At 41.0% G+C, this 22,619-nt stretch overlaps 1 protein-coding gene across 4 annotated transcripts in view; it reads right to left on the bottom strand.

Annotated features, from left to right (window-relative positions):
• The window catches only part of LOC139558789 (sterile alpha motif domain-containing protein 12-like), a 142,562-nt gene extending 131,947 nt beyond the window's left edge, over window positions 1–10,615 (bottom strand). Inside the window, exons 1-2 of one of the 4 annotated variants that reach the window (XM_071374219.1) lie at window positions 10,108–10,615; window positions 7,320–7,452 (exon numbers count right to left, since the gene is read on the bottom strand). Coding sequence is in view for 2 of the 4 variants with exons in the window: in XM_071374218.1 (XP_071230319.1) it covers window positions 10,108–10,168 (61 nt within the window). In the remaining 2 variants the exon portion in view is untranslated. The remainder of the gene's footprint in view (window positions 1–7,319; window positions 7,453–10,107) is intronic. The other 3 variants (XM_071374218.1, XM_071374220.1, XM_071374217.1) reach the window with 3 other exon arrangements.
• Window positions 10,616–22,619: the final 12,004 nt, after the last annotated feature.

Raw genomic sequence — 22,619 nt, 5'->3', positions numbered from 1 at the left:
ACAAAAGTGCCGGTAGATTATCGAGCTAAAGGAATAGCTGATGACCACAAAACGTGGGCAGCTGAAACACCAACGCTAGCCAGCAGACCGGCTAATTTCTGGGCAGCTACAGATTAGCTTCTGGCTAGCTATCGGATAGCTTCTGGTTAGCTTTCTGGCTAGCTTCTGAATTAGCCCCTGGCTAGCTTCCACGGTGGATTTTCAGATTTGAGGTAAATAATACTTTTTTGTAATTGGTGAAGCGGGTTGCAGGAGAGCTTTTGCAGGAAAGCTTTTGTAGTTGAGTTCTTGGATAATAAAATATATAAAAGATATGCGAAGAAAGGTGTAAATATATATATATATAAAGGACACGACAATACGAAACAGAAATGACGTCTGAACTGCTAAGCCATCTTGGAATTCCCTGGGTAAACTAAGTGAAAGCGGCTAGTGTTGAACCACAACAAATAGCCTGTTAGGTTTCTCGTTGAAGTGTAGCCAGCCTCTTTCCCTGGGCTGACAGGCCTCACTGTCGCCAGGGCTCCAGGCCGGTGGAACTGAGGGATTATATTTAGGGTTCTGAATGGCTGCACCAGGGTTCATACAGACAGTGGCAAGTCAAATTCAAAGACTTTCCAATACTTTTTCTAGCACTAATATTTATTTAAAGATCATCAAATTTGTAATAGTTCCTATTATGCAAGTGTTTCTAGACGCCACCGGATGGCAGTACATCGCCACAAGCTCGTGAAAATAACCAACAAATTTACTGTTCATCACTACCTTACAACTGCTACTCAATAAGTGTTTCACTACTCATTTACTTAATACATGAGTGGTAAGTCAGTACTGATGATGTTGACTGATTTCCTTATATAACCTGTAACTCAGTAAAATCTTTTGCATGTTGCATTTATATTTTGTTCAGAGTACATGATAATATTAAATTGTGTTAAAATGGTCTTTATATTTCACAAAATATTTGGTCCAACAGGCTGTCCCAACACATTACATGAAAGTGAATTCTGACAGTGTAAAAAGGCCTTGAGGACTCTAAAATGTATTCCTTACCCATTTGAAGAGAAACAAGTTATTCATGTGTTTGACAAGGTTGAAGATTCTCTCAGGGGAAACTATACATTTTAGAGGACCCCACATTGGTCCCGGAACCCAAGTTTGGGAACCACTGTAATACTCTCTCCCTGCTTGCTTCAACACTTCCTCTCCCTCTCCCCTTTGCATCCTTCATTGCAGCCTGACTCGCCACCGTCTGGCTCACTAATCTCTATAAAGAACATGTATTTTGTTATGAGAACTTATAGTAGCCCATCTTTTGATTATAGCTAGCTTAATGTCAGTCAACTGCTCCTGTTGAGGTCAGGTTCTGTCCAATGTTAGTGTCGAATGTCATCCATCTAGTTATCTAGCTAATAGCCAGAGCCCTCGAGTTACCTAGCTAGCGAGACATTTGACTGAAATATCAGCAACAATTTACCAGTTGTACACTCATTCTCCGAGAGTCAGGTTTTTTTTTTGGTTTGGGGGATGTCTGTTGACATGGCAGGAGTCGAGGGATGTTTAAAAATTCCCCCTGATACTTGCCACTGTAGATCTGGGCTGAGGTAGTTCGTTTCACCTCTCGGCCTATGGGCGTGTGCAGAGGTTCACCCATTCATAAACATCAATATCCTGTCAGGGAAGATTGAATCTACATTTGCCCAGTATTTTAGCGATCGGTGTGACGTTTGGCGGCGCATAATCAGTCAGTTCTGTACCTGCCTGGCTGAGTGGCAGTGTGGGTGGAATGAGCGAGTTCGCCTGGCAACCAGAGCACGAAACACATGAGGAAATAAGACTTGGTAGTCTGCCTGGAAATGAATTTGCAAGATCAAACGTTTCTAATATTTTTCATATTTGATCATTTTCTGTTCTCCTCGACATTTAAATTCAAGTACCAACTTGAGAAACTGGTCTGATTTTCAAGGTATTCCAGTACTTGGATTTCAGGGTGCCAAATTCAAGTACTTTAAGCCTCTTGTGCGAACCCTGATGCACAGTGAGGAGGGTCGGTGTAGGGTGCATTAGCGAGGCTGAGCAGAGATAGAGGCCAGACTGAAGGGAATGGTTTGGCTCAGCCAAAGTTTGAGAGCATTGGTCAGATGGATAGGCCAGGGCATCCAATTGTAGGCTAAAGCAATGTTCTGGAACAGTTCACTGGAACCCTCAGCCACAAAGCTGTTCACAGTGTCCCAAGTATTATGCAACAGATGACATAAGCAGTCATAACAACTTATGTCAGTATGTGCAAGATAAGCATCCACTGTCATACAGTAGATCATGCAACGGGACATTATGCCATGACTGTGTACGTATCATTTGTCATGAAACGACACCAGTTATGATATCACAGACAACTTAACGAGAATTATGTCCTCTACGTCCTCTATGTTTCTCAGTGCAGTGATAAGTTGGGCTTCATCGCATAGAGCCATCATCAAGCACAACAGTGGAACTCAATGCAAATTTTTAATGGCACTGGTCTTTTATCAAGGATGTGTACGTGTGTGTAGATTGAGGGAGGTAGGGTGTCCGCCCGTAGGCTCTCTCACGAACAAGATGTAATTTGCCTTTCGAGTGTGTATGTGATTCATAACTGTCTCAGACGGTCATGATATACCTCATCTCCAAGCCAGTATATTCCTGCTTCACCACAGGATCTTCACTCACAGCAATAACATCACCTCACCATTCCTAGCATTTTAGACTGGGAGTCTGCTAGAATACATTTCATGCGACTAAATAACTAAGATCAAGGTGTCTCGACTGGAGATCAAGCAGTTGAAGTAATGCTGTGCTTTATCACTTGCGGGTTATGCACTACTGTGCAGGAAATGTCACTATATTTTGTTTTGTATAAAATAATGAATAAATTAAACAAAATATAAATTCATGACTTAACTTCTCTGGGATAGGTGGCAGTATTTTCACGTCCGGATGAAAAGGATGTCCAAAGTAAACTGCCTGCTACTCAGGCCCAGAAGCTAAGACATGCATATTATTAGTAGATTTGGACAGAAAACACTCTGAAGTTTCTAAAACTGTTTGAATCATGTCTGTGAGTATAACAGAACTTATTTGGCAGGCGAAACCCCGAGGACAAACCATTCAGACATTTTTTTCTTTGAGGTCACTTTTCAATGGGGTTTCATTGGGAATCCAGATTTCTAAGGGACCTTCTTGCAGTTCCTATCGCTTCCACTGGATGTCAGTCTTTTGAAATTGGTTGAGGAATGTTTGAGAAATGAAGTAGTAGCACTGTTCAGAATGAGGCTCGAGGGAAGTGTACTCTTTGTTAGAGGCGCGTGACCTGAAAGCTAGCTCCACTTTGTTTTCCTCCGGTATTGAACACAGTTAATACCGTCTTATATTTGATCGATTATTTACGTTAAAAAAAAATACCAAAAGTTGTATTACAAAAGTAGTTTGAAATGTCTGGACAAAGCTTACAGGTAACTTATGAGATATTTTGTAGTCACGTTGCGAAAGTTGGAACTGGTGTTTTTCTGGATCAAACGCGCCAAATGGACATTTTGGATATATATATATATATATATAGACGGAATTAATCAAACAAAAAGACCATTTGTGATGTTTATTGGACATATTGGAGTGCTAACAGAAGAAGCTCGTCAAAGGTAAGGCATGAATTATATCTTTATTTCTGCGTTTTGTGTCGCGCCTGGAGGGTTGAAATAGGATTGTCTGTGTTTGTTTACTGGGGTGCTGTCCTCAGATAATAGCATCGTTTGCTTTCGCCGTAAAGCCTTTTTGAAATCGGACATATTGGCTGGATTCACAACAAGTGTAGCTTTAAATTTGGTGTATTGCATGTGTGATTTAATGAAAGTTAAATTTTGATAGTAATTTATTTGAATTTGGCGCTCTGCATTGTCACTGGATGTAGGCCGGTGGGATGCTAGCGTCCCACATATCCCAGAGAGATTAAATATTTAAATGATAAACCAAGGTCCCTCGAAAAACTGCATTTTCAAACAGCTAATAATTGTCTCACATGTTATACATGATTAATACGGTACCTGCCCTGCATTCACCGTCTAAGAGTTGGTAGCTGTTCGTACTGTAACATTGCAGAATCACCATTTTACTCAAAACTTCTTCACATCAAACATGACAATGAGTTGACATGACAGCACAAACATCTGGAACCAGGCTACATCACATTGGTACCAAGGTGCAACACCAACATAAGGATGCTACTGTTTTTTTAAACCAGCCTGGTTTCATAGACACACACATATATATAACATAGTAGATGTAAATCCAGGACACTCAAATTAGTATGATTTGTTACATCTGGTATTTTATTAGGATCCCCATTAGCTGTTGCAAAAGCAGCAGCTACTCTTCTTGGGGTCCACACAAAAAAAATAATACAGAACATCATTAGACAAGAACAGCTCAAGGCCAGAACTACATACATTTTTTTTAAAGGCACACGTAGCCTACATATCAATGCATACACAAACTATCTAGGTCACATAGGGGAGAGGCGTTGTGCTGCGAGGTGTTGCTTCATCTGCTTTTTGAGACCAGGTTTGCTGTTTATTTGAGCAATATGAGATGGAAGGAAGTTCCATGCAATAAGGGCTCTATATAATACTGTACATTTTTGGGAATTTGTTCTGGATTTGGGGACTATGAAAAGACCCCTGGTGGCATGTCTGGTGGGATAAGTGTGTGTGTCAGAGGTGTGTAAGTTGACTATGCAAACAATTTGGGATTTTCCACACAATGTTTCTTATAAAAAAAGAAGAAGTGATAGACAGTCAACTCTTAGCCAAGAGAGACTGGCATGCATAGTATTTATATCAACCCTCTGATTACAATTAAGAGCAAAACATGCCGCTCTGTTCTGGTCCAGCTGCAGCTTAACTAGGTATTTCTTTGCCGCACTGGACCACACAATAATCAAGATTAAACAAAACTAGAGCCTGCTGAACTTGCTTTTTGGAGTGTGGTGTCAAAAAAAAGCAGAGCATCTCTTTATTACGGACAGACCTCTCCCCATCTTTAAAACCATTGAATCTATATGTTTTGACCATGACAGTTTACAATCTAAGGTAACGCCAAGTAATTTAGTCTCCTCAACTTGTTCAACAGCCACACCATTCATTACCAGATTCAGCTGAGGTCTAGCACTTATGGAATGATTTGTACCAAATCCAATGCTGTTAGTTTTAGAAAATGTTCAGGACCAGTTTATTACTGGCCACCCATTCCAAAACAGACTGCAACTCTATGTTAAGGGTTTCAGTGACTTCATTGGCTGTGGTTGCTGATGCGTATATGGTTGAATCATCAGCATACATGGACACACATGCTTTGTTTAATGCCAGTGGCAGGTCATTGGTAAAAATAGAACAGAATAGAGGGCCTAGAAAGCTGCCCTGCGGTACACCACACTTTACATGTTTGACATTAAAGACACTTCCATTAAAGAAAACCCTTTGAGTTCAGTTAGATAGATTACCATATCATGGATTCAGAGCTGAGTTTGAAAAGCCACAACACATTTTTTTCAACAACAGGTTATGGTCAATAATATCAAAGGCTGCACTGATATCTAAAAGTACAGCTCCCACAATCTTCTTATTATCAATTTCTTTCAACCAATCATCAGTCATATGTGTCAGTGCAGTACATGTTGAGAGCCCTTCTCTATAGCCCCAATTTGTAAGTCGCTCTGGATAAGAGCGTCTGCTAAATGACTTAAATGTAAATGTAAATGTATAAGCGTGCTGAAAGTCTGTTAATTTCTTTACAGAGAAATAGCATTGTATTTGGTCAAACTATTTTTTCCAACAGTTTGCTAAGAGCTGGCAGCAAGCTTATAGGTCTGCTGTTAGAACCAGTAAAGGCCGCTTTACCACTCTTGGGTAGCAGAATTATTTTGAATTCCCTCCAGGCCTGAGGACAAAGACTTTCCTCTAGGCTCAGATTAAATATATGACAGATAGGAGTGGCTACAGAGTCATCTTCCATCCTCAGTAGCTTTCCATCTAAGTTGTCAATGCCAGGAGGTTTGTCATTATTGATCGTTAACAATAATTTTCCCACCTAACTTTACAAAATCCAAACTTGCACTGCTTTTCTTATGCATGAATATAATAGCTCACTGTTTGTCGTGGGAATTTCCTGCCTAAGTTTGCCAATTAACCTCTAACGAGCCTCTACCCCGGGTCCGGGATCACCCCCCACCCCCCCACACACTGATTAGCATAGCTAGCATAGCTTCACAAGTAGATAGTAGCATCTAAATATCATTAAATCACAAGTCCAAGACACCAGATGAAAGATACAGATCTTGTGAATAAAGCCACCATTTCAGATTTTTAAAATGTTTTACAGGGAAGACAAAATATGTAAATCTATTAGCTAAACACGTTAGCAAAATACACCACTTTTCTAACTCCATCAGTTTCTTACTACTTCAGGTGCTATCACCAATTCGGCTAAACTAAGATATTGATAGCCACTAACCAAGAAAAAACCTCTTCAGATGACAGTCTGATAACATATTTATGGTATAGGATAGGTTTTGTTAGAAAAAAGTGCATATTTCAGGTAGAAATCACAGTTTACAATTGCACCGACCATCACAAGACGACTAGAATTACTATAGAGAGCAACGTGTATGACCAATTTACTCTTAATAAAACATTTCATAAGAATAGACAAAGCATAGCAATGGAAAGACCCAGATCTTGTGATTCCAGACAATATTTCAGATTTTCTAAGCGTTTTACAGCGAAAACACAATAAATCGATAAGTTAGCATACCACATGTGAAAACGTTACCAGAGCATCGATTCCAGCCAAAGAGCGCTATAACGTAATCACCGCCAAAATATATTAATTTTTTCACTAACCTTCTCAGAATTCTTCCGATGACACTCCTGTAACATCATTTTACAACATACATATACAGTTTGTTCGAAAATGTGCATATTTAGCCATACAAAACCGTGGTTACACAATGAAAATACTAGGAAATCAAGCCTCAAAATGTCTGACGTCATCTTTCAGAGTGATCTAGTTTAATTGAAAGCTAATCATATACTTGACTAAAAAATACAGGGTTGACAGGAATCGAAAGACAAATTAGTTCTTAATGCAACCGCTGACTTACATTTTTAAAATTATCCTTACTTTTCAATACAGGGTTCGCCAAGTGACGCGATAACAAACAAAATGGCGAAATATGCGTTTAAAATATTTCGACAGAACAACGATTTATCATATTAAATATTGCTTACTTTGAGCTGTTCTTCCATCAGATTCTTGGGCAATGTATCCTTTCTATGTTGTAATCTTCTTTTGGTCGATAGATGTCCTCTGTCCTTCGAAATGTCCACTAACAACGACCGAGACCCCGAAACGTTCCCAAAGCTAGAAAGTGCACGACAAAGAAATTCCTCAGAATCGCACTAAACGGATATAAATTGCTATAAAACGGTTCAAATTAACTACATTATGATGTTTTTAACAACTATAACGAGTAAAAACATGACCACGTGATGAAATATTGCTGGTTAGACAACGATTTGGAATGAGGCAAGTCCGATGTCCTTCACGCTTCAGGCGCGCGACGAGAAAGGGAGGTACCTCTACGTTTTGTTCTTTTATAGTGGCTGTGATTGTGCAATCGATTCCTTTCAAAACGTGATGACGTACAGACACCCAGAGGAAGACGTAGGCAGTGTCGGTTTCTTCATAGCATTCACTGTCACCTTAAAAACAGACTCCAGATCAGGGGTAAAAATTTCTGAAATCTGACCCGTCATGAAAAGTGCTGTAGATATAGTTCTGTACCACTCAGAGACAAAATTCCAACGGCTATAGAAACTAGAAAGTGTTTTCTATCCAATAATAACAATAATATGCATATTGTACGATCAAGAATTTAGCACGAGGCAGTTTAATTTGGAGACCAAAATATGCTAATGCGGAACAGCACCCCCTATAGTTCCAAGAAGTTAAATAATCATAAAAATAATTGGCAACATCAAATGTTTTGTGATGAATCAGCCATCTGATTCGATGAAAAATGGAGTTGAATTAGTCTTTCTGCCCATAATTTCATTTAAAGTACGCCAACATTTTTTCCCCATTATTTCATTGATCTTGGCTTTATAATAAAGTTGTTTCTTCTTTTTGTTGAGTTTAGTCACATAATTTCTCAATTTGCAGTAAGTAAGCCAGTCAAACGTACAGCCAGACTTATTAGCCACTCCTTTTCCCTCCCATCTCTTTCAACCATACTGTTTTTCAATTCCTCATCAATCCATGGAGTTCTAACAGTCAGTTTCTCAACACGTGCATGTTAACCAATAATTGGAAGAAGCAATTTCATAAATTCATCAAGTGCAGCGTCTGGATGCTCCTCATTAAATCACATCAGACCAACAAATATTTTTTACATCATCCACATAAGTCACAGCAAAATATTTTGTATGATCTCTTATACACTATTTTAGGCCCAGCTTTGGAACTTTGGCTTTCCTGGATATAGACACTATATTGTGATCACTGCATCCAATGGGTACAGATACAGCTTTAGAACAAAGTTCTACAGTATTAGTAAAAATGTGATCGATACATGTGGATGATCTTGTTCCTGTAGTGTTTGTAAACACCCTGATAGGTTGATTAATAACCGGAACCAGATTGCAGGCACTGGTTACAGTAAGAAGCTTCCTCTTGAGCAGACAGCTCTGTACATAAAACAGAAGGTTACTTAAGGCTAAAAACGAAAGTAGTATGGTTGGTCGGGGTGGACGTATAACGCGAACGTCTAGCAACCTATTCGAAACTCATCACAGACAACTTACTAGTTTTTAGCTACTTTTTAGCTAACCCTTCCCCTTAACCTAACCCTAACCTTAAACCCTAGCCTAGCTAACATTAGCCACAACAAATAGCAACTCGTAACCCATATCGTACAAATTGCAACTCGTAATCCAAATTGTAAGTCGCTCTGGATAAGAGCGTCTGCTAAATGACTTAAATGTAAATGTAACATATCATACAAAACGAATGATGGACATCCACAAATTAATACATACCATATGAAATGTAACATATCATACTAATTGGAGTGTCCCAGATTTACAATTACTATGTTACGTCTACCCCTGAATCCAGGTTGTTTAAACTCATACTAGCACAGTGAGGACTCATCACAGACCAGCCTACATGTAATTTTTATTCATTACAGGACATGTTTGCAGGTTAGAGAGTAGGACCAAGCTACGTTTTGTATCTATGTACATAGGCCCTATATGGTATTAGTGATAATTACAATGTTTTCTAGATATAGGGGCATCCTCACTAAAAGTGCGTAAAAGCTGAACATTCTGTGTAAGAAATATACAAACGTAATCTCCAGTGCATTAAAAGGATGTTTGGGCAGCTTTAGCAGGATAAGACCTGACCTTGTGTGAAGATTAGAAATGCCTCTGATGTGCACTTCACATGTCTACACACAATATCTGCAAAGCAATTAATTATTGCAGTGTCAATCATTTCTGCAGACGAAGGCATAATCTATCTGCAAATATAGCAAAACGTACCACAGTGTAGGTGGTCCTTGAGAGAATGTAAAATGGATTTACAAGATTTAAAAGCATAGGCATGTTGAATAGTCCTGAGTGTGCAGTCTGGTCATACCAGCCAAATAGGAGTTTAGACTTCATTCCTCACCTCTCCATAAAATATCCCAGGAGATGCGGAGGTGACCCAGGACAACACATGAATGATACACATGATGACACAGTCTGTGTGTAATGTTATCAGCTTAAATAGTAACAAACGTAGCATTTCAAAATTGTGATTAAATGGTCGGTGTTGATGACACTAAACCAAGTTACATTTTCACGGGAGAAGTGGAACAGGAGAGACTGGTTCGTATCGAAAATGATGGTAGCATTAGTGTATGGTAGAAATGGATGATCATGATGTCAGCAACCTGTCCACAATAATTCTCATCCCACCTGACACAGAGAAGGGTTGCATTACCATAGGATATGAGCCCACCAAACATACCTCTCATTGGATTCTGAATCCACAAGATGCCTCCAAGAACGTGAGGTGACTGGCCGAACATCGCAGTTGGAACTGCACACTATGACTTGGCTATAGCTTCGTGCCTTCTTCACCGAATATCACTGGTCTGAACAAAGCCGTTCACGGGTCTAGATGGCATAACTCCTAGTAACTGCTAAACCAGCCTTCACTGTAAATATTCGGTAGAAATAACGCGCAAAAAACAAAGTGATGTTTCCCTACGCATACAAAACACTCACCGCGGGTTTCAGTATCCTAGTGAACAGGTGCAGACCTCGAGCACAACACGATAACAGCGCACGTCACACATTTAGACTAATTATGCCAATGGTTGCTCAAATTGTATCCACACCTGCATAGGCTGTATATCATTATTGAAGACAGAAGACCTATTCTGTAGTATTTTCAGCACAGCTATTTCTAAGCAAAGCTGCATGGGGTTTCAAATACCGACTGACGCCTGCGCATTAATACTGCTCTATATAGCACGTGATGTGAATGGACTTTCCGTCTCCGCAAACACAATTGTGTTATCCATACCAAATGCACTGTAGGAATAGATGACCAGGCCAAAAATATGAAGAGCGCAGCAACTGCAATACACAGGCTTTCAGAGTTGACCGGTAACCGAATATTGTCTATTATATGGACAAGAAATTCGAGTGACTGCTCAAAAAATGGAAATACATGTCGTCAAAGATGGAAGGCAGGCGGGAGGAACCATTCTAGCTAATGAGAGGGCAGATACGTTTGTGAACAACATGCCATTGAGATAGAGGACTCATCTTGCTTCTGAAGCTAAGCAGGGTTGGTCCTGGTCAGTCCCTGGATGGGAGACCAGATGCTGCTGGAAATGGTGTTGGAGGGCCAGTAGGAAGCACTCTTTCCTCTGGTCTAAAAAATATCCCAATGCCCCAGGGCAGGGATTGGGGACACTGCCCTGTGTAGGGTGCTGTCTTTCGGGTGGGACGTTAAACGGGTGTCCTGACTCCCTGAGGTCATTTAAGATCCCATGGCACTTATTGTAAGAGTAGGGGTGTTAACCCTGGTGTCCTGGCTAAATTCCCAATCTGGCCCTCAAACCATCACGGTCACCTAATAATCCCAAGTTTACAATTGGCTCATTCATTTCTCCCCTGTAACTATTCCCCAGGTCGTTGCTGTAAATGAGAATGTGTTCTCAGTCAACTTACCTGGTAAAATAACGGAAAAATAAAAATCTTTGTCTCAGTGCCATTTTAGCGTCTGTGACAGCATGGGCAGTGCCATTGAGGCGATCTCCATTTTAAAGTAGTACATTTTCTCCTTCTTCATTGTCTGATTGCTCCCAACTCATAGGAATCGCCACCCAGTTGACTACTTTAAAATGGTGATGAGTCGTCTATCTATCTCTATGACAACAGGCACAACTCTGATTTCAAAGGGTTTTTGGGTGAGATTCCGAAATGACACGTGCATCCACTTATATCAGTGCATTTGTAACAACCTAAACATTACAAAACATAAATTCGATCAAATAAGTCTCAAATACAGAATTGGCAATTATATTTTTTGTTGACCAAATTCAACACTCATTAAGCTCCAAACAAAAATGTCTTACTTCGTGGGGTTATGTTCGTGGAAAGATTTTGGGCGGAGTAAAACCTCTTGCTTCACCTCTTCCTCTCTGAAGTAACCTAAAGTAGCTATCAGGTAAGTAATAAACCCAGTCTATTTATAAATCTTATTAAAATGTTATTTTAACCCTAACCACACTGCTTACCATATGCCTAACCCTAACCTTAAAAAAAGATAAAAAAGATCATTTTAGTTTTAATTAATTGTTACAATATAGACAATTTTTACTTTGTGGCTGTGGAAACCTATTTGGTTTTCAGTGGAAAATGAAGCTAGGTTGAATTAGCTGTATCCCTGAAAACCTGATGCATCCAGTTTTTGGCAACTCTACTAAGCCTACCTTTCAAGAAAGCAAGAAACCCGTCGCTGAGGGAGTTCTATTAACCTGAGCCATGGTGCACCATCTATGGCCCATGACGTGAACAAGCAAAGACGGTGAGGGAGGAGCGACCTTCTCAAATCAAACAGTACTCTGTGCCACTCGGTCAATCTATTTTTAATTGAGATGGCATTTAAAGCTTTTTTTTAAGCAATCACTTTTGCATGTGACAAGTAAACACAGAATCATACTCATTACTCCTCATGTGTCACGACTTCCACCTCCCTGTTCGGGTGGCGCTCGGCGGTCATCGTCTCCGGTCTACTAGCTGCCACCGATCCTTTTTCCTTTTCTTTTGGTTATGTCTGTTTTGTGTTTCACCTGGTTTCATTTTGGTTAATTGGGGGGGTATTTAATTAGACATTTCCTTTGGGGTTTTGTGCGGGATTGTTTTCGTTTGAACTGTCAGTGAGTTTGGGTTTCGTTTTTATTAGCTCATGTTTTATAGGTGTTTTTCCCTAGACTGTGTCTGAGTGGGGTTTTCGTGGCTATTGCTGTAGTCCGGCGTTCCTGTTGTTTTTTGAGCTAGTTAAATAAAACGCCCTTTTTCTTTGGAACTTGTTTCTCCTGCGCCTGACTCCACACCTACATCTCCTTGGGGAGATCTGACATCATGCTTAATTTAGCCAACTTCACTTTTGTTTTGAGCTGACTTCGCAGTGGGCTTTGAAAGGGGCACCTGGCTCATGACAGGGAGGCATCCAAGAAGGGTGCAATTGCGGCCCACAATTTGGGGCGTTCCTGCGTGTGGACATTCTTGAATAATCGCTTGGAGGTAAGGATGACAGCAGTGGTGTACAGTCGTGGCCAAAAGTTGAGATTGACACAAATATACATTTTCACAAAGTCTGCTGCCTCAGTTTATATGATGGAAATTTGCATATACTCCAGAATGTTATGAAGAGTGAACAGATTAATTGAAATTAATTGCAAAGTCCATCTTTGCCATACAAATGAACTGAATCCTCAAAAAACATTTCCACTGCATTTCAGCCCTGCCACAAAAGGAACAGCTGACATCATGTCAGTGATTCTCTCGTTAACACAGGTGTGAGTGTTGACGAGGACAAGGCTGAAGATCACTCTGTCATGCTGATTGAGTTCAAATAACAGACTGGAAGCTTCAAAAGGAGAGTAGTGCTTGGAATTATTGTTCTTTCTCTGTCAACTATGGTTACCTGCAAGGAAACACGTGCCATCATCATTGCTTTGCACAAAAAGGGCTTCACAGGCAAGGATATTGCTGCCAGTAAGATTGCACCTAAATCAACCATTTATCGGATCTTCAAGAACTTCAAGGAGAGCGGTTAAATTGTTGTGAAGAAGGCTTCAGGGCGCCCAACAAAGTCCAGCAAGCGCCAGGACTGTCTCCTAAAGTTGATTCAGCTTTGGGATCGGGGCACCACCAGTACAGAGCTTACTCAGGAATGGCAGCAGGCAGGTGTGAGTGCATCTGCACGCACAGTGAGGCGAAGACTTTTGGAGGATGGCCTGGTGTCAAGAAGGGCAGCAAAGAAGCCACTTCTCTCCAAGAAAAACATCAGGGACAGACTGATATTCTGCAAAATGTACAGGGATTGGACTGCTGAGTACTGGGGTAAAGTCATTTTCTCTGATGAATCCCCTTTCCGATTGTTTGGGGCATCCAGAATAAAGCTTGTCCGGAGAAGACAAGGTGAGTGCTTCCATCAGTCCTGTGTCATGCCAACAGTAAACCATCCTGAGACCATTCATGTGTGGGGTTGCTTCTCTCAGCCAAGGGAGTGGGCTCACTCACAATTTTGCCTAAGAACACAGCCATGAATAAAGAATGGTACCAACACATCCTCCGAGAGCAACTTCTCCCAACCATCCAGGAACAGTTTGGTGACAAACAATGCCTTTTCCAGCATGATGGAGCACCTTGCCATAAGGCAAAAGTGATAACTAAGTGGCTCGGGGAACAAAACATCACTATTTTGGGTCCATGGCCAGGAAACTCCCCAGACCTTAATCCCATTGAGAACTTGTGATCAATCCTCAAGAGGCAGGTGGAGAAACAAAACCCCACAAATTCTGACAAACTCCAAGCATTGATTATGCAAGAATGGGCTGCCATCAGTCAGGATGTGGCCTAGAAGTTAATTGACAGCATGCCAGGGCAGATTGCAGAGGTCTTGAAAAAGAAGGGTCAACACTGCAAATATTGACTCTTTGTATCAACTTCATGTAATTGTCAATAAAAGCCTTTGACGCTTATGAAATGCTTGTAATTATACTTCAGTATTCCATAGTAACATCTGACAAAAATCTCTAAAGACACTGAAGCAGCAAACTTTGTGGAAAGTAATATTTGTGTCATTCTCAAAACCTTTGGCCACGGCTGCAGTCTACGGCAATACGGATATCACTTATTAATATCTACATAGCGCATTGATGTGAATCAACACCGCTGCTCTCTCATTTAGCTATTTGGATTGTGGTTGTTGTGGATGGCTGTTCACAAAGCTACATGTGTATTGAACCCAATAATGGTTGAATTCAAGAAGTTTAAGCTGCCTGCCTATCAATCATTGTTTTTGAAACCATTGGACAGCCAGTGAAAAATACTTTCTTGCAAAAGCTGCATAATGCGGATCCCAGCCTATGGAATAAAAGTGGGGCTTTTATTGCTCAATCTAATTCATGCTGATAAAAAAATTCCATAGGCCTAATGAACACATGTTCAAACTCGCACACTTTTGATCAATTTAAAGGAGCTAGATGCTACATCCATTTTTGGACTTACATTTGAAGTCGGAAGTTTACATACACCTTAGCCAAATACATTTAAAAACTCAGTTTTTCGCAATTCCTGACATTTAATCCCAGTAAAAAATCCCTGTTATAGGTCAGTTAGGATCACCACTTTATTTTAAGAATGTGAAATGTCAGAATAATAGTAGAGGGATTTATTTCAGCTTTTATTTCTTTCATCACATTCCCAGTGGGTCAGAAGTTTACATGCACTCAATTAGTATTTGGTAGCATTGCCTTTCAATTGATAAACTTGGGTCAAACGTTTCGGGTAGCCTTCAACAAGCTTCCCACAATAAGCTAGATGGATTTTGGCCCATTCCTCCTGACAGAGCTGGTGTAACTTAGTCAGGTTTGTAGGCCTCCTTGCTCATACATGATTTTTCAGTTCTGTCCACAACTTTTCTGTAGGGTTGAGGTCAGGGTTTTGTGATGGCCACTTTAATACCTTGACTTTGTTGTCCTTAAGCCATTTTGCCACAACTGTGGAAGTATGCTTGGGGTCATTGTCCATTTGGAAGACCCATTTGCGACCAAGCTTTAACTTCCTGACTGATGTCTTGAGATGTTGCTTCAATATCTCCACATAATTTTCCTTCCTCATGATGTCATATATTTTGTGAAGTGCACCAGTCCCTCCTGCAGCAAAGCACCCGCACAACATGATGCTGCCACCCCGTGCTTCACGGTTGGGATGGTTTTCGTCGGCTTGCAAGCCTCCCCCTTTTTCCTCCAAACATAACGATGGTCATTATGGCCAAACAGTTCTAGTTTTGTTTCATCAGACCAGAGGACATTTCTCTAAAAAATACGATCTTTGTCCCCATGTGCAGTTGCAAACCGTAGTCTGGCTTTTTTGGCGGTTTTGGAGCAGTGGCTTTTTCCTTGCTGAGTGGCCTTTCAGGTTATGTCGATATAGGACTCGTTTTACTGTGGATATAGATACTTTTTTACCTGTTTTCTCCAGCATCTTCACAAGGTCCTTTGCTGTTGTTCTGTGATTGATCTGCACTTTTCGCACCACAGTACATTCATCTCTAGGAGACAGAACACGTCTCCTTCCTGAGCGGTATGACAGCTGTGTGGTTCCATGGTGTTTATACTTGCATACTATTGTTTGTACAGATGAACGTGCTACCTTCAGGCGTTTGGAAATTGCTCCCAAGGTTGAACCAGACTTGTGGAGGTCTACAATTTATTTTCTGAGGTCTTGGCTGATTTCTTTTGATTTCCCCACCATGTCAAGCAAAGAGGCACTGAGTTTAAAGGTAGGCCTTGAAATGCATCCACAGGTACACCTCAAATTGACTCAAATGATGTCAATTAGCCTATCAGAAGCTTCTAAAGCCATGTCATAATTTTCTGGGATTTTCCAAGCTGTTTAAAGGCACAGTCAACTTAGTGTATGTAAACTTCTGACCTACTGGAATTGTGATACAGTGAATTATAAGTGAAATCATCTGTCTGTAAACAATTGTTGTGAAAATGACTTGTGTCATGCACAAAGTAGATGTCCTAACCAACTTGCCAAAACTATAGTTTGTTAACAAGAAATGTGTGGAGTCGTTGAAAAACAAGTTTTAATGACTCCAACCTAAGTGTATGTAAACTTCCGACTTCAACTGTATGTGAAGCTATATTTTAAGGACTTTAGAACAAACTACTTAATTCCACTGCCTGTTTATTGATTAATTGGTGTCAAGAAAAATGCCCCTCCTATTTTCACTGCAAATCGACTATTAAGCTGGTTGGGTATCATTTGGTTGATGTACACATTTACAGGCGTGTTTAATTAGCCTAGTTAGGCAAGTTACTGCTTGACTAGGATTATTGTTATTCATGTTATTGCATTTCAGGTATAGAGGGAGTAGGAACACTAGAAAGCAGCATGCTGCCAGACCACCAAAGGACCCTAGATGTATTACAGTCAATGCTTATGAACTGGATATTGTATTTGAATTGCCCATTTATATAAATGACACTAACAAAATGGTTGGATTGTTCAGGAACGTGCGGTAAATGCTAAAATGGCTTTGGTGGTGTAGAGTACAGAATGTATTTATTGACATCGCCCTATCAGGCCACTGCATGCTGTGACAAGGGCCTGGACGGGGAAACACATCTGCTTCAAGCTGTCTTCCTGAATACTGGGTCCTTCACTTTGATTACAGCAGAGTCTCCTTATCTCTGTCTCGTAGCCATTTAACATGTGATGTTTGTAACCACTCAAGCTCATAAACTGCTGTGAACACAATAACTGACTTATATTCACTTGTCCCCGGCTGAGTTTGGACAGGCAACCCAATTCAGATCATTTTTCCACGAATTGGTCTTTTGACCAATCACATCAGATCTTTTTCAGAGCTGATCTGATTGGCCAATTTGTGAAAAGATTGATCATATTTGTGCTGCATATCTAAACGCAGTCTATTTGTCCTATTCTTCAGTCTTGTCTGGGATACATCTTTTAGTTGGCACACCTGCGTGATGTCCTTTATACATTAGTAAACATTTATTCACCCTGGAAATGAGACTTGCATTGATTTTAGGCCTTTTTGAATCTTAAGCTCGATGTGTGGTCTTGATGGATAAAGTCTGCATGTTGTCAGACATTTAACATACTGTATTAGTTGGTAAAAATGAACAGGTTAAGAAACAGTTATTGTTTTGTAGCCTATTTAAAAAATGAACGAGTAGTTTATTCAAAACTTTATTGCATTGGGTGGTCATCCCCCAAAATTTGACCATTTAAAGCCTTGATAGTTTCATCCTTCCTCAGGTAACTGATGGCTGAAATGGTGCCAGGTTTTTTTAATGTTCTGCTCTCGTAACGATGTGCGTGGAGAGTCGGGAAGCAAGTTCAGGGAGTGAGTGTTAACGAAAACACACAACATAAACCAAACCAAGAAACACAAACAACGCACAGACACTGAAACAATGACACCTGGGGGAGGGACATATATAGGGCAGGTAATCAAGGAGGTGATTGAGTCCAGGTGAGTGTCATATTGCGCTAATGCTCGCAACGAGCTCCATGGCCCAGCAGACTCACCTGGGAATCAAGTCTGACATTTTCAGTGGAAATAAACTTTAGAGGCCTTTTTAAACCTTGAAGAGACTACAATTATGTATTTCTTGCAGGAAAATTCTCACCACACTGTGGTCCAACTCATCCCAAACCATCTCAATTGGGTTGAGGTCAGGTGATTGTGGAGGCCAGGTCATCTGATGCAGCACTCCATCACTCTCCTTCTTGGTCAAATAGCCCTTACACTGCCTGGAGGTGTGTTTTGGGTCATTGTTCTGTTGAAAAACAAATGATAATGCCTTAGACCGCTGCGCCACTCGGGACTATCTCAGACCCTGGTTCGATTCCTGACTGTATCACAACCGGCCGTGATTGGGAGTCCCATAGGGAGGCGTACAATTGGCCCAACATCGTCCAGGTTAGGGTTTGGCCACGGTAGGCCATCATTGTAAATAAGAATTTGTAATTTACTGTCTTGCCTAGTTAGATAAAGGTTGGGAACCACACATGCGGAGATAATCCGTTCACCTACTCTACGTCTCACAAAGACGTGGCGGATGAAACCAGAAATCTCATATTTGGTCTCATCAGACCAAAGGACAGATTTCCACCGGTCTAATGTCCATTGCTCGTGTTTCTTGGCCCAAGCAAGTCTCTTCTTATTGATGTCTTTTAGTAGTGGTTTCTTTGCAGCAATTCAACCATGAATGTCTGATTCACTCAGTCTCCTCTGAACAGTTGATGTTGAGATGTGTCTGTTACTTGAACCCTGTGAAGCATTTATTTGGGCTGCAATCTGAGGCTGGTAACTCTAATGAACTTATCCTCTGTAGCAGAGGTAACTCTGGGTCTTTCCTGTGGCGGTCCTCATAGCCAGTTTCATCATAGCGCTTCATGGTTTTTGCGACTGCACTTGAAGAAACTTGAAAAGTTCTTGAAATTTTCCGCATTGACTTCATGTCTTAAAGTAATGATGGACTGTCGTTTCTGTTTGCTTATTTGAGCTGTTTTTGCCATAATATGGACTTGGTCTTTTACCAAATAGGGCTATCTTCTGTATACCACCCCTACCTTGTCGCAACACAACTGATTGGCTCAAACGCATTAAGAAGGAAAGAAATTACACAAATTAACTTTTAACAGGACACACCAGTTAATTGAAATGCATTCTAGGTGACTACCTCATGAAGCTGATTGAGAGAATAGGCAAATATGTATGGAAGGTGCTGTCAAAAAGTAATTGAATTCAAATGGATTTACCCTCATAGATAGATGCCAGCTACTCTACTTCGGTCACGCCAGGTTGCTCTGTCCTACTTCTTTGCCACAGGCTGTTTGTACAGGGCCTCAAGATTTATAGGTCAACTGTGCTGTGTTATTTCATAGTTTTGATCTCTTCTACAATGTAGAAAATAGTAAAAATAAAGAAAAACCCTTGAATGAGTAGATGCGTCCAAACTTTTGACTGGTACTGTATGTAAATCAGATATGTCTATTTCATTTTCAATAAATATGCAAACATTTTTAAAAGCACTGCAAGATGAATACGTTTGAATGGGAAAGGACTGTTTTCTCTTTGTGCCCACAGATCCCCCAGAGCACAACTCCTATTCCACAGCAGTAGGCAGTGGTACGTGCCACCTCTGGGTATATGTCGCCTCTGGGTCGTATCACATCACTCAGAGTATGGGAGCTCCCCAACAGCTACATTACTGTGTAAGCTGGGAATACTGGGCACATTGAGTCCATATGAAATATTACTGTGTAGCCAATGCCATTATTTCTAATTATGACTTAGCAACCATGAATGGAGTACATGATATAGGCTGTGGCTTTGTATCAATAAAACACTGGACAGTTGAATTGACATGCAGTACCACACTGCACCTAGGGAGATACCCTATATAAGTATAATTCCTGGTGAACGAATACAAAAACGACTGATTGCCTGACCAGTATACTCTTATTTGCATTCCTAAATGTAATGTAACCTCTGTAATGGTGGGCCCAGCCTCCGAAGTGACTCTTTACACTGTATTCAAGGGTTTCCTTTGTGTTGTTTTAGGAATGCTGCATTATCTCACCAACCCCCTCTTGTCACATCTCTGTAAAGCAAATGGTGCTGTTGTCTTAACTTCCAATCAGACCTACAGGATGTAAACTCAACAGTAATGCTATTGGTCAACAAACAACTCCAAACAGTCAGATGTTATAAAAGGGCCTCCGATGAATTGTCTCTTTCTCTTTTTGTTCCTGTCCGGCTGTGTGACATGCTGGTAGAAATGAGGTAAAACGGATTTCAGTTTTCCTACATTAAAATCACCGCACATTAGGAGAACCGCCTCTGGGTGAGCATTTTCTTGTTTGCTTATGGCCCCGTACAGCTCTGTTGAATGAAGTCTTAGTCACAGCATCAGTTTGTGGTGGTAAATAGACAACTACGAAAAATATAGATGAAAACTGTCTTGGTAAATAGTATGGTCTACAGCTTATTGTGAGGTATTCTAACTAAGGCGAGCAGAACCGTTGAGACTCCCTTAATATTAGAGATTGTGCACCAGCTGTTGTTAACAAAGAGACACACCACCCCCCCCCCTTGAGTTTACCCGACACTGCCGTTATGTCCTGCCGATTTCTCGAAAAAACAGCTTGGTTAATATTTTCTGCGTCCTTGTTTAGCCACGACACGGAGAAACATAGGATATCACAGTTCTTCAGATCACGTTGAGAGGATAGTCCTATAAACGGAGCACGTCTAGTTTATTCTCCAGTGATGGCAAATGGAACGTTTGCCAATGGAACGGAGGGTAGAGGTGGTTTATCCACTCGCCTCTGAGTCCAGGTTGCTCAAACAGGAACATGTTGGTGCTGTTACGGCCCACTCTGGAACTTCAGCTGGAACCTGGAACCGAGAAGATCAATTGCTTTACAGTTGTTTATTATGGGAGGACATTGAACACATTGTTCAAGATGGCTCAATGTTTTAGAGACAGGCGTGTGATGGGGTAATATTTGATATATTATATATACCTCACATAACTCGTGATAAGACTATACAGCTATTTAACAAAGTCTATGAACATGTTTATCTGACTGCATAAAGAGGATTTAGCAATATGTAAGGGCCATAGTTGTGTTAAAGGAATGAACTATCAAGCACTGGTAATGAGAAGTGAAAATCAAAGCAGGTATTATTTAATAACTTTGCTAAATGAATGAATTCGCATTATATAAGGCATAAAGCTTAAGTCACAAAGCAATAAATCAAATCAAATCAAATTTTATTTGTCACATACACATGGTTAGCAGATGTTAATGCGAGTGTAGCGAAATGCTTGTGCTTCTAGTTCCCGACAATGCAGTAATAACCAACAAGTAATCTAACCTAACAATTCCACAACTACTACCTTATACACACAAGTGTAAAGGGATAAAGAATATGTACATAAAGATATATGAATGAGTGATGGTACAGAACGGCATAGGCAAGATGCAGTAGATGGTATAGTGTACAGTCTATACATATGAGATGGGTAATGTAGGGTATGTAAACATAAAGTGGCATAGTTTAAAGTGGCTAGTGATACATGTATTACATAAAGATGGCAAGATGCAGTAGATGATATAGAGTACAGTATATACATATACATATGAGATGAGTAATGTAGGGTATGTAAACATTATATTAAGTGGCATTGTTTAAAGTGGCTAGTGATACATTTTTACATAATTTCCATCAATTCCCATTATTAAAGTGGCTGGAGTTGAGTCAGTATGTTGGCAGCGGCCACTAAATGTTAGTGGTGGCTGTTTAACAGTCTGATGGCCTTGAGATAGAAGCTGTTTTTCAGTCTCTCGGTCCCCGCTTTGATGCACCTGTACTGACCTCGCCTTCTGGATGATAGCGGGGTGAACAGGCAGTCGCTCGGGTGGTTGTTGTCCTTGATGATCTGTATGGCCTTCCTGTGACATCGGGTGGTGTAGGTGTCCTGGAGGGCAGGTAGTTTGCCCCCGGTGATGCGTTGTGCAGACCTCACTACCCGCTGGAGAGCCTTACGGTTGTGGGCGGAGCAGTTGCCGTACCAGGCGGTGATACAGCCCGACAGGATGCTCTCGATTGTGCATCTGTAGAAGTTTGTGAGTGCTTTTGGTGACAAGCCGAATTTCTTCAGCCTCCTGAGGTTGAAGAGGCGCTGCTGCGCCTTCTTCACAACGCTGTTTGTGTGGGTGGACCAATTCAGTTTGTCCGTGATGTGTACACCGAGGAACTTAAAACTTTCCACCTTCTCCACTACTGTCCCGTCGATGTGGATAGGGGGGTGCTCCCTCTGCTGTTTCCTGAAGTCCACAATCATCTCCTTTGTTTTGTTGACGTTGAGTGTGAGGTTATTTTCCTGACACCACACTTCGAGGGCCCTCACCTCCTCCCTGTAGGCCGTCTCGTCGTTGTTGGTAATCAAGCCTACCACTGTAGTGTCGTCCGCAAACTTGATGCTTGAGTTGGAGGCGTGCATGGCCATGCAGTCGTGGGTGAACAGGGAGTACAGGAGAGGGCTCAGAACGCACCCTTGTGGGGCCCCAGTGTTGAGGATCAGCGGGGTGGAGATGTTGTTACCTACCCTCACCACCTACCCTCACCACCACCTAACGTTAACTAAACATTCATAATCTAGGCATGATCAGACATTGAGA

This window comes from Salvelinus alpinus, chromosome 29 (genome assembly GCF_045679555.1).
Source record: "Salvelinus alpinus chromosome 29, SLU_Salpinus.1, whole genome shotgun sequence".
Classification (NCBI taxonomy): Eukaryota; Metazoa; Chordata; class Actinopteri; order Salmoniformes; family Salmonidae; genus Salvelinus; species Salvelinus alpinus.
This window is presented reverse-complemented; position numbering and strand designations above follow the sequence as displayed.